General features: G+C 36.6%; 1 protein-coding gene across 7 annotated transcripts in view; it reads left to right on the top strand.

The window, feature by feature from the left end:
- Positions 1-12,668, top strand: part of SBF2 (SET binding factor 2) — a 232,280-nt gene extending 219,612 nt beyond the window's left edge. For all 7 annotated transcript variants that reach the window (XM_041415221.1, XM_041415217.1, XM_041415218.1 and 4 more), the window contains 8 exons: positions 297-423; positions 1,279-1,406; positions 1,926-2,159; positions 6,340-6,444; positions 7,506-7,699; positions 8,197-8,284; positions 9,669-9,800; positions 10,070-12,668. In XM_041415221.1, coding sequence (XP_041271155.1) covers positions 297-423; positions 1,279-1,406; positions 1,926-2,159; positions 6,340-6,444; positions 7,506-7,699; positions 8,197-8,284; positions 9,669-9,800; positions 10,070-10,168 — 1,107 coding nt within the window. In that variant the 3' untranslated portion in view covers positions 10,169-12,668. The remainder of the gene's footprint in view (positions 1-296; positions 424-1,278; positions 1,407-1,925; positions 2,160-6,339; positions 6,445-7,505; positions 7,700-8,196; positions 8,285-9,668; positions 9,801-10,069) is intronic.
- The last annotated feature ends 358 nt before the right edge of the window (positions 12,669-13,026 follow it).

The following is a 13,026-nucleotide window of genomic DNA, read 5'->3' as shown; positions in this document are numbered from 1 at the left end:
TGGATTTCCTGGAAGAATCATGGAATCACTTGTGCAGAGTATGATACTGCTATTACACAGTTCACTCTATCTGCTCTGAAATGTTCTTGCAGCATAGACAATACACGAATTTATTTAGCCAAAAAATATTCTAGGACAAAATGTTAGAAGGATTTTTGTGACACTTGCAATTTGTTTTCAGCATTCATGGGGAAATTGTTTTGCTGTCATTTCACTTTATTATTTCTTACATATCTATTTGTATTATCCTCAATATCCACTTTTTTCCTTTTATTTTTTTAAATTTTATTTTTTAGATTCATAACCAATACCCGACAGAGTTTGAGTTCAATCAATATTATCTGAAGTTTCTGGCTTTTCATCACATATCAAATCGATTTAAAACATTTCTTCTGGATTCAGATTATGAGAGACTAGAACATGGTATGTGTGATCTTTGTGTCTTGCATACTGCTTGTGTAGTTGTTGATATTTTTCTCCTCAATATTTGGTCTACAAAGATTTCCCTGGGTTAAGATGGTCCAGTAGCTGTGTGGTGACCACATAATGAATTTCCATGTCATGGAATTACATTTAAGGTGTAGAAAGAAAAAGGAGATGAAGAACATGTAGTATTTCCTGCATCAGTGATTCCTGAGCCATGCCTCTGATGGCCCTAAGAGAAAGTAGAAGAAATTAGTGCCATACCTCAGGGTTTTTAGCAATTTTCCCACATAGTTCCATTTTCCCTACTAAATACCTTCTTTTAACAGAAACAAAGTCTCTGTGAGTCCATCAGAGCGTGCACAAAGTTTCAAGAAAGAAAACCCTTTCCATTGATTACCTCCCACTTCTTCCTCTTGCATTATCCTCAGTGTTTCTCCTTTTATATTTTCTGTTTTACTCCATCTGTCATGTGCAACCTGACTGGTTCCAAGGCCTTAGCTGCCCTCAGAGCCATCTTACTGGGATGCATAACCCCAGCTGAGGCTGTTCATGGGACTTGTCCACTCAAACATGCTCCAAATTTCTCTGCTTTGTGGGCTGCTTCTCATGGCATATGATCAATTGTAATGCTTTCTTTAAAACTGTTGTAGCTGTGGGGCAGATTAGGCTTGAACAACCATTTTATTAAAAAAAAAAGTCTATTACTTAACTTCATTATTTATTTCCTCTTGCAGTGGCATTTGATAGTAGAGTGTGCTATACCTTCAATCTGTGGAATTCCTTTAGGCTGTGCTTTAGCATTTGTTGAGCATTATCCCAAAGCCGTCTTTTTGCTGCTCCTCTTTTTCCCAGGGACATTGTTTGAAGATAAAGGAGATAAACATGCCAAGAAAGGAATTTGTATTTGGGAATGTATTGAAAAGATGCACAAAAGGAGCCCTATTTTCTTCAATTACCTCTACGCCCCTGCTGAAAACGAGGTATGATTTTTCTTAAAATAGAGGTGGTTTGTTATTCTGAGTGATTCCTTGAGTACATTCTGATATCTTAATTGTTCAGAACTGAATGAAGTATTTGGTGGACAAAATTGACCTTACCTGATTGATTGGAGCAGTGTCTGAAAGGCATGGAAATGTAATTTAAAGGGCCAAGTTCTGGAACATGTGTTCTTGCATCCTGGTGAACTAAATGAGGCTCCCTGTTTGATTTCTTTAAATTATATGAATCATTATTAAAATTGTCTTTAAAGGGGAACTGAGTTTGGAGTCATAATGGGATACATTTCACAACAATCTGATTGAATCATATTATCTTCATCTCTGTCTTACATGACCATGCCTGTCCCCTAGTCTGGGCTTGAATAATTCTAGAAAATTCACAGTACACTCACCACTGTAGAATTCAATTTAGAATAATCTGGAAAATACAGGTATTGTGTTGTAAATCTTAAATTCAAAGGCTTCCTTCATGTCATTATACTAACACTTTGTTTCAAATAGGCACTGAAGCCAAATGTAAATATGTCCAGCCTCAAAAAGTGGGATTATTACGTAGAAGAGATTTTGGCTACAGGTCCTTCCTATGATTGGAGCATGGTACCTGCGAAATGCAGTGTTTCAGAAGAAAATGACCAAGCAGATGCTTCAGTCTCTCAGACTAAGAGGAAAATAGTGTGGCCATGTTATGATGATGTAAAAAAAATACAGCCTGATGCCATCACCAGCCTTTTAAATGTGAGTACTTGTGTTGCACAGAGCAGTGAGTTCTCTTAGGCCCATGAAATTCATTTTTACTTTTTATTGAAGTTATGGCCTTACAGATGTACTATTCTTGAAGGATCATGATAGATGTCAAAACAGGTCTTTAGTAAGACTGACTGGTTGGTCTGGAGATGTGGTGGAGGTTCTGGGAATCAACCAGACTTCCTGCAAAGCTGATATTGTTCTGAATGCAGCCTTCCCTGGGAGTGTTCTTTAACTGTAGCCAACAGCTACTCCTGGATTCATTTTTTCACTGTTTTAAAGAATTAATAAAATTTAGGTTGCCTTTCATAGGGAATGCAGGAGCAGCTATTTTGATTTGGGCAAATGGTGAATCTTGCTTTCTTGACCTCTTTTTCCTCATTTTAAAGTAGGTGTGTGGTAAAATAACGACCCAGATTCTTGGACAAATCAGAAAATACAATCTGACACTTGTTGATTTTAACAATTGGGAAGCATATGCACAAACATAAACTGAACATCTTGGCCCACATTTCTCAAAAAAGCTTGCCATGATTGCTCTTAGTTTATTCGTGTTTACTAGAAGCAAACTGATAAATTTAGATTTCTTCAAAATATTTTGGTACTTGAAATAGATGCTTGATTTTGGCTTTTTCTTATTTGGGCTCACTTAGGCTGCTTAGGTTTTGTCCTTCATTAGAAGATGAAAAATGATCCCATTATCATCATTGTTGTAGTTATTTAGAGTGATTTAACATCTGTCTTCTCTTAAAGATGAAGATGCTTGTTGATTATAATTAATTAACAGCCTAACATTTGGTTATCATCATAATTGACAGTGCAGGAAAATGACAAGGGCACTCTTCACTTCCATTGTTTTGAGCCACTTGTGTGTCCAGATACCCATTCCTGTGTGCAGTGTTTTATTTTGAAAATTCTTTGCAAACTTTACCTTAAATTAAAGCTGGGATTATGGAGCCCACTATTGCAATGCTTGGAAAATCAGGGTATGCTCTAGGCCCCCAGTGCTCCTGATTAAAAGATGGTTTTTAGCAAGTCTTAAAGCAGGAAGCTTCTGAATGGATGTGAGTCCTTGAAGATTTCGATAGAGAGTTAGCTTTATTCTGGCACATTCCTGGAATTCCTTTTGGTCTGCTCCTTCCAAATCTGATTGATGGAACTCAGGAACAAAGCCTGTTTAAAAAAAAAAAAAAAAAAAAAAAAAAAAGACAATCTCACATAAAACCCCCCCTTAACTCAGAATAAGAGAGTCAGAGCTTCTCAGAGCTTCTAACTTCCCAGAGGCAAAGGAAGAGCAGCCTGCCAGCAGGGAACATTTGGGGGTTGTTCAGCAAAGCACAGAGAGTTTTGTGTCAGGTAACCGAGGCCAGGAGCACATCAGGAACACAACAATGTTCTCCTGCTTTTCTTCCCGGGGTAGGTGCCAGAATATCCATGTCCACAACTGTGAGAAGCTGCCATGTAACAGGGAAATTAGCCACATTATAGGCTAAAGAAATGTGGGTCAGGTTTTATAGAGTTTAAATGCTATTTGTGAATTAGATTATAGTAATAAAAGATAGCAATGGAGAGAACATTTGGAAAACTTTGGAGAGGTTGTATAAAGGTTACAAAAATATTCTTCTAAGTTTAAAAAGCAAAGTGAATGTTCTTTTAAAACCAGTTGTTAATTTAGGGCTATTGCTGATATAGGAGAAAGGCCTCCTTTAATCATAAATCCACTGAGAATGTGTTGGTATCCAAAAAATGTTTCAACTGAGACCATATTTAGCATCGTAAATTACTGGGGAAGATTGAGTCTTGCTTAGTTTATAATGATAAGCCCAAATTTGTTTGTTCTAAAGATATTTTTCAATTGAAAACTAGATAGTGCACTTCAGGATGTAAAGCTGGAACATAGAAGTCATTGAGTGCCTTAATTCAGAATTTTCAGGGTAGAAGTGATGCTCTTCTTTTAAGAGTGGATCAGATCCTGGTATTTGTCAGAATTGTGAGAAATGAACCTGTGTGCATTCACAGACATACTGTGGGTGCAAAGGATCAGCATCCACAGTTCTGGAGTTGCTGCAGATGTAACTCTTGTCTCTACCATTCAAATATTCCAAAGCTGGTTATTTAGCAGATCTTCTGGAAGGCACAGTAATGCTAATTGCTGCTTATTAATTGCAGGAAATGGATCATCTCATAATTTAATTTGTTATAACCTTTCTTTTTTTATATATATATATTTCTGCTCTTGTAAGCCTGGACAACAGCAGATCAACCAGAGAGATCAGTTTAAAGATATTTTTTTCTTTCAAGGAAATGCATCTACTCGGAATCCATTCCACACATGGAAAGGGAAACAAAAAATCTGCTGCTTTCCATAAAATTTAAAACTGAAGAGGCAAGAGTAAATCTCAGTGATTTATTGCCATATATGTTTTTTTACATGTGGTCTATTAAAGGAGAATTTAGTCCTAACTTTTCAAGTTATATACAGGAGATTGTTGAAAGTTTTTTGTGAAAGTTTTTCATTTTAAGTTCTGGAAGCACTACTCACTGTGGAGCCAAAAAAGAAGGAATGTGACCCAGTTGCTAAGTAACAAGTTTCAGTTACTTCCAGATTCTGCAGAGAAGGACTCATACTCAGAAGTCAAGAATAGGGCAGAAAGAGAATGATCAGATTGAACTGCCTAACTTAGGGCAATAAAGAGCTTATATCCTTTACAGCAATTTGGAAAGGATTTTACTTTAAAAAGTGTCTGGTAAATTGATTCAGTTTTATGCCTCCAGAAGTGTTTTCCATTCAGCTCTTTCAAAGACAAACAAGTCATCTAGAGAAGGCTTCAGTCTGGCTTGTGTTCATCGTCCCTTATTTTTTTATCTACCTGAAGATACTCCAAACAAAAGTATTCTGGTTTTATTTCTTAGCAGAAGGAGAGCATATGTGACTTTCAGCTACCTTCAGTATTTAAAGCTTCTCATTTGATTCTTGCTGTTAAGCCACATTTCTTATATTTAGTTTCACTTTGGGGTTTTCTAATTTGTCTTCAGCAAGGAAAAGTTTGTAGAAATATGTTGTTCCTGTTACATTGTCAAATGCTGGCTTTTTATTTTCACCTAAGAGTTCAAAATTTAGTTCAGAAGTTAATTTCCTTATCAAAGTATTTTCTTACTTTAAAAGTATAATAATTTTCTGTCTTTCAAATAATAGCAATTTACTGAAAAAAAAAACAATCAAAAGATCAATAGGAATTGGACAATATCATAAAATCTACTTTAATTATTAAGTATGGCAGAAGTAAGTAGAGACTCACTGTCTCTACTTCGAAAATAAATGTTTTGGGTGTTTAGTTGGCTTCTATATAGCATGAGAAGCCTATATCCTATGGCAAATTTTTATTCCATCATTAATTCTTAATTGAATTTGCAAAATTGAGGTTTTAATTTTATTTAATTAATAAAAAATATTCATAACAATATAGCTGTTGAAAGTAAAAATGGAGAAAGGAAGCATGGCAAGGAATATGGACCACACTTCAAAGTCTTGACAAATGTATGAATGAGTGTTCACAAGTAAACATAAACTCATAAAATTGCCTCTTCTTACTTAACTTTGCACTGTCTTATTAACAGGAAATAACCCTAACTGGAGGTTATCAACGCAGGTCATATTCCCAAGTTCCACAACAAGAACATGTTGTTACAGTTTGGCATCCAGATTGAATAAATCTTTCTGTTTCATTTCCTTCTTTTATTACAGCTTTGTATCACATTTTATAAACCAGGGTAAATGTTAATATTGGCAGTGTACAATGTTGGTGTCGCAGCACAGAATTTGTTCTTTGTAAATATTTTCATAAAATACAGCCTGTCCTTATCAGTGTTGTGTTTCTGTTATGGCAGTGGGTGTCGAATTTTGTGTGTTCAGGGGAACTGGGGGAGAATTGAAAGCCTGGTGGCTCCTCCTACCTGGGACATGCAGGAAGAACAAAATGTGGCTGGTGCTGTCCTTGGGTGCCTTTGACTCCTGATTCTGATGGCTCTCAGTTTATAGCTCGTGTGACAGAGGGGCTTGTACTTCACTGGCTGAAAACACTGACTGGAGAATGGCTGTATAAAAATGATGGCCAGGGAATGATCAGTTGGAAATGTTTGTTCTTAAGGAAACCCTTGTTACTCTTTTCAGGAAATCGAAAGGTTGGAAAGTAAATTAAATCAGAGCCCAGAGAGGTGGCAGCTTTTGTGGGAAAGGGTCAAAATGAATCTCAAGGATGACACCAGACAAGACAATGTAAGTAGAAAAGAGCTTATCCAGTGGAATAATTCCATTCCTGCCATATAGGCTACCTGAGGCACTGTCAAAATCACTGTATTTCTTGGAGCAAAATCCTGCTTTTGAAAAACTGAATATGTTGTTCTAACCCATGATATTGGCTTTTTATTTCTTCATGTTGAAAAATGTATTTTTACTGGTGCTGCTTATCTAGTTGATTTTCCAAAGGCATACAAGGCATGCAGATAAAATGAGCATTTTATTAATGCGCAAATGTATGATTTATACATTTAAAGATCATTGAAGTACTAAAAAAGCTCAATTCGTGAAAGTATCCAAAAGGATATCATGGATTCTCAGAGATGAGTAAAGACATTTCCATGGCTAAATGGAGTTGCTAAGTAGAGATAAGGAATATTCATGCTTGTGTTTCCAGTTCCTGAGTGTGGTAACAAGAAGAGCTGACAGTATAGATGCTTTCTAAGTCAAAGGCTGCCCCTTTGCTCTCTGTGCACCAGGAATAAAGCTAGATACTGCTTTTTGGGAGCTTGGCCTCTGAACTCTGCACACTGAGTTACCAGTTCAGGACTGTATCTGCAGAGTGTTGTCATTTAGATTAGGACCAAATACAGGATCCCTCTTGTTCCAGGTTGTTGAGATTCTACTGAAATGATATGGATCTGTAAAGTAGCTCTTGGAAGCCATAGTTTTTCATTTCCCCCCTTCCTTCCCTTTGAAATCAGGGAAATTGTATCCAAATGTCTGTTCAGTTTTAGATGCTTCTGAGAAAGCAAGGCAAACACTGTTCAGTATTATGTCACTGGAATATATGAAGCTTTTCTGAAATACTGATTTCTCACACCTTGTGAACCCTTCTGCCTAAGAAATGCAAGGAATTGCCATCCCTCTGGCTTCTCTGAGGCAGCACTGACTTGCATTAGGAAGATTTTATTTTGGCCTCACAGTAGTTCCCAACTTACATGTTGTACCATGTATTTATTATCAGTACAGCACTGAGACCATCTCACAATGCAAGACACATTCCATTACCTTTTTTCTTCCATTTCCCTCTGTTTCAGCTCCGGAGACATCCTTCTGGCTCCTCAGGGATGATGTCACCTAATCTGCATTCCTATCAGAAGAGGTCTTTGTTGGAAATACCTGACAGTGGGCTGGGTGAGGAGCAGAGTTCAAGCATCTCTCCCTCCAATGGAATAGACAGAAGAACAACCACGCTGTACAATCATTTCACATCAAAGAATGATGAAAACAGGTAAACTGAACAATCAGACAGTAGTTAGTGATAATAATCAGATAGTATATCTGAATATCATTGAATAATCAGACAGTAGTTAGTAATATTTTATTAGATTGGTAAAAGTCTCTGCCTTAGGAAGAAGTCAAACTTTCATGTGCACAGAACATTTTGTGGCAACCTTAATCCTTTTTGGATTTGATTACATTTAGTTGTCTCAGTATGTGGGCCTCTATCTCCTACCAGCATCCTTCACCCTTCCCTTTCATTAGATGCACAAGCAAATTGTAGTTGTGCATTTGATGCATCCAAAGTACTAAAAGAGTGTTTAGTCGGTGTGTCACAGTTACCAATAGCTAAACTATTGGTTTAAGTCTTGCTAGTTTTCCTGCAGGAAAATAAGTGTTTCATATATATGTAGTAAGAGTTTAATATATATCATTTTGGGGCTTTTATTTCTTCAGCAGTATCCATACTATGGGATCACATGCCACTGTGTTTTCTGTCCCTCCCAGATCTTTTGAAGGTACGCTGTACAAAAGAGGAGCTTTGCTAAAAGGTTGGAAACCTCGCTGGTTTGTGCTGGATGTGACAAAACACCAGGTAAACTTCTTTAGATAATGGATTTCTGTTATATTATTATGTTGCTCCTTTTTTTATTGACTGGGTTTGTATAGATTGGCCTTACAAAGAATATTAGTAATTATGATTTTCAGATGTGATGTGTCCTACATCATTCATGACCTATCAATGTTTGTCTTGTGTGTCTTGTAGCTGATACAGAATTCTGAGTGGACAGAGGGATTTTGGTATTATGCCTTTTATCTTTTAGAAAGAAACATATAGGAGTATTTTATAAAAATGTATTATTGTATTTTAAAAATATATAGGAGTATTTTAGATTAGTCAGAGTCATGTAAATTTAGTAGCAAAATTATTCATAAGTGTCTACCTAATCCTTGTATGAAAAGAAGCACCAAAGATAGACGTCTGTTGGTCTAAACTTTTTATCCAATTTACAATGTATGCTGGAATTCTGCAGTAAAATATTCTGAGCCCAATATTCCACAAAGTGGTGGTTATAACTTCTCAGGCTCATGTATGCTTTTGTTTAAAAAAAATTTAATTTATTGTAGTCCATACACTTCAGAACATGTAATATAGATAAAGACAGGCATCTTTTGAAATGTTAACTGAGTACTTTGAGATCAGTGTGGTAAATACCAACAAATGTGCTGTTTATAATTATTCTTCCTAATGTATCCTATATATCTTATATATAGGAGAAAAGGTTCATTTTGCAGGAGAAAAGGAAACTTTTACATTTTTTGTATAACCAAATAACCGTCTGAGTATGATAGATGCAGGAGTAATACAGGTCAATCCTAGCTGGAATTCTGTTGTTTGACTTTTGCTGTGAAAGTTTCTGTTGCTATTTTGCATTGTCTTATGGGAATTCATTGGGGTTTTGTTGTGGGGGCTTTTTTTGGAACTTGTTTGCTTGTTGGAACTCACTTTACAGAGTGATTAATATCCATATCAAAGTATCTTTGCAAGGACAAAAAAAAAGCACAGACTTCACTCAACCTCTATAGGAAAATGTGAGCTTTCTGTGTGGTTTATAATTACCTAAAATTACACTTAAATTTATGCTGATCACTTTAAATTCTTGAAATGCAGAGAATAAGTGTTCTGTCAATGACTCAGTGAAGTAAACTTTTTCTGTTGGTTTTATGTAATGACCAGTGAAGAAATGGTTCTGCTTTCCTGCCTCAAGTGCCCTCTGCCCAGAGCAATCCATGACTATTTGCTTCTCTGCTCTGGAGCTCTGTGGACAAAATACTCTTCCACACCTCCTCAGCTCCTAGTAATCTTTGTGGGTCCCACCCTTAGCAGTCAATGCCCCCAGGCTGTATCCGGGAAAAGGGAATTGATCTGAAAGGTCCATCTAAAAGCACGTCTGGGTTTTCTTTTCTCTCTGTTCCAGCTGCGATACTACGACTCTGGGGAGGATACGAGCTGTAAGGGACACATAGACCTGGCAGAAGTGGAAACTGTGATTCCTGCTTCTCCAACCATTGGAGCTCCAAAACATGCCAGTGAAAAGGCGTTTTTTGATGTAAGTATATCTGGTTTTTACTTGATCTTTATGTGAAACCTCCTTCCCTTGGTGTGTTTAAGCTCCTGCTTCCAGTCCTGCCGGAAGGTGTGAGCTAGGAAAGAGCTGTTGTGCCATCTCAACATCAAAAAAAATTATGTAGCTGGCATCACTCTCAGCAGGAATAGTTCAAAAATGTTACATTCAGACCCACTTGAGTATTGCACTTTAAAGTCTGCAGGTTTTCTTTTCCATGTGCTGACATCTGTGCCCTTGTTTTTCCTTTGCAGCTGAAGACAAATAAACGTGTGTATAACTTTTGTGCCCAAGATGCACAGAGTGCTCAACAATGGATGGACAGGATCCAGAGCTGCATTTCAGATGCATAGAAAGGAGAAAAATGTTCCATGATAAAGTCCCATTTAAAGCACCTCATCCTGGAAGAAACTGAGTTCTGGAACGTTACTGACACACAACATGCCTTCCTTACATTTCAGCCATTAAAGTTCATAATAAGTTCTTTTCTGTTTAATAATTATAACCACTGTAACTGCTATTTTTTTTTCTGCAGGGAGGACTTGAAAAAATAATAATCCATTTATCCTGAATTTCCTCTTTCTTCAGTACAACTCCTAGCACGAAAAGTGGGCTGTATTTGCACTAGCATCTGATCCCGGTTTTCTCATTTCAGAGCTGTTCTGTTAGGAAACCTGTCCAAAGGAAAGTACAGAAATTTTCCCTTTCAACAAGAAGTGTATTTCCACTTTATTTAGATTTTTAAGCAGAATGGTCTTATTTCTAAGCTAGTCATAAATAAGAGGGAACATGTCTACAATTCCTAAAAACAGATAAACAAGTGAAGCTTGTGAGTCCAGTGACATACACACGAGGTTGCCAATGTTTATAGACAGTCAATATTTTTAAAGACCAAAAAAGTGAAATTGCCTGATGCCAGACTTTCAAGTGTCTTCTCAGTGTGCAGGTCATTCTCTAATTTCATACTCTGCTGAGTGCTTCTGCAGTGTTGTTATGGAATTTCAAAATCTAGGGATTACCTGAAGATCATAGCACTTTTATTTTAGATTCTGTTTGCAGTTCCAATGGGATAAACGGGAGCAAACTGGCTGACACTACCCTGGAGCAATGGAAAACAACAAACTAGGAATTCAGTAGATGAAGGATCTCTTGTGTGTGAGTTGTATGTGTTAATTTATATGCTGTTCTGCTCACTGTAAAATAAAAAATAACGAACATGATAATGCACTAAACAATGAAGCAAGCACTTGCACTGAAATCTTTACAATGCAGACATTTTGCAGGACAGAGGTAAGTTATTTGTAGCAGAACAAAACAAAACTAGCTAGTTAACAGCATTTACAGATATTAGCTATGTACATAATGAAGTTTGAGGTGTCGTGATTTGATACTTTTTAAACTTTTTTTGCACATTAATTGGGAGACTGTTTATAGGTTTTTACTTTTGATGAACTTGTGTTTGTTCTGCTTAAAATCCTGGCAAAACATTTTTAATAGCCCCAAATTAGTTGAAATTTTACAGTCTACAAATAATGAGGACTTTGAGTAGAATATGTAGGTAATTAAGCCATTGTTTCTACTTTGAAATGTTAATATGTTAAATAGCACACTAATATTACAAAAGGTCTGTAAATATGATTCACTATTTTCTCATTTTTCCAGACATTCTGCTTGTAATTTAATGTCAGGCTAACCAAACTGACTATACTTACAAGATTTTTCAGTTATTAAACTTTGTGGGTTTTTTTATAACTAATGTATTTTGTCAGAAAGGAACATAGATTTCTCACCACACACAATAGGAAATGCAACTGTTTTTAATGCAATTGCAATTTCAAAACAAAAATATGAAGGATTTTTCTAGCATTTTTCAATTGACAAATTTCCACCTGTGACAATGGTGTTTGCACATTTGTATTTTTCTTTGTATATGAAGTACTTTTATATGTACTTTGTAAAATACTGATCCTGTTCTTAGGTTACATGAGGATATACATACCACTGCTTATTTTGTAACTGGTCAATTTTAATGCTTGTATGTTATGTGATATATGTATGCTAACCATCTTGTAATAAATACACTCCTTAAGGAAAAGTAAAAACTTTCCTTTTACTGTAAAAGAGAGAGAAAAAAAAGCAAGACCCACCAGTTGAAATATTCCACAAGGGCACAAGACAAATCCTTATTTCCTCTGTATTAAGAATAGTGGGTGTATTCAAAACTATGTGGTCTTTTGTATACTTGTAAATATTCTTACCTAAAAGTTGCACTTGGGCATCCCTAACTCAAACACTTGTCAACAGTAACACTAAAGAAATCAGAATTTAAAGCAAAATTATCATTCTAACAAGTCTCAATGTATAGCCTCTACCAAAAGGAAGGCTAAATACACATAATGTTCATACTAAAGTCATTGAATACTGATGGTAAATATATTTTTAAAAAAAAACTTTCTGTATGGTATCGCCAGCATAAGTCAACTGCATTATTTCACCCTGAGACGTGTCTCACTCATATCACCTTATGCAAAAATGATCTAGTTCCTAAAAAAGAAACTATTAAAAAAAAAAAAAAAAAAAAAGGCAAGGTCTTACTTGAGACTGTGCATGTAAATGGAATTGCTGAGCGTGGCGTGGGACAGCAGAGTCCAAGTGGGAAGGGAAGGTGTGACAGGGAGGAGCCGTGGCAGGGCCGGGGTGCTGCGGTGCTTTGGGGACGTGGTTTGCGTATTGAGCTTGGCACGGATGCTAATGTTGCCTTAAATGTTGATCTCGGTTTTTAGTGTCTGTATTGATGGAAAATGGACTTGAGCAACTTAACTTAAAAATACCCAAATAAAAGCTGAAATGTGAGACGTGGTGTTCGCCGTGTCTGTGTGAGGAATGTACAAGGGAACGGTAGAAAAGGCTCTCGGCGTGAGGACACAAAGTTTGCTGTGTCCCTGGAGGGCTCTCCTCTGCAAAATGAAGATTCCAACAGAGACTTGGAGAAAATGTGGACAAGTCAGCATAGCTTAAGCTACGGGGTTTGCCACTGTGTTTGAGTTGTAGCAGCAGCAGCAGAGAATTAGGAACCGAGGATTTGTTTGGGAAAAATGCTGTGTGCAAAGGGATTCAACTTCATATTTGAACATTTTCTAGAAAAATCCACCCAGGAGTTGGGGATGAGCAGACGTACTCCCTCTGCTGTGTCACATCACTATTCCTCCTC

The sequence above is a fragment of the Onychostruthus taczanowskii genome, unplaced genomic scaffold, assembly GCF_017590055.1.
Source record: "Onychostruthus taczanowskii isolate IOZ18803 unplaced genomic scaffold, ASM1759005v1 scaffold49, whole genome shotgun sequence".
In the NCBI taxonomy this organism is placed as follows: Eukaryota; Metazoa; Chordata; class Aves; order Passeriformes; family Passeridae; genus Onychostruthus; species Onychostruthus taczanowskii.
Note: the sequence above shows the minus strand (reverse complement) of the source record. Positions and strands in the feature narration are given on the sequence as shown.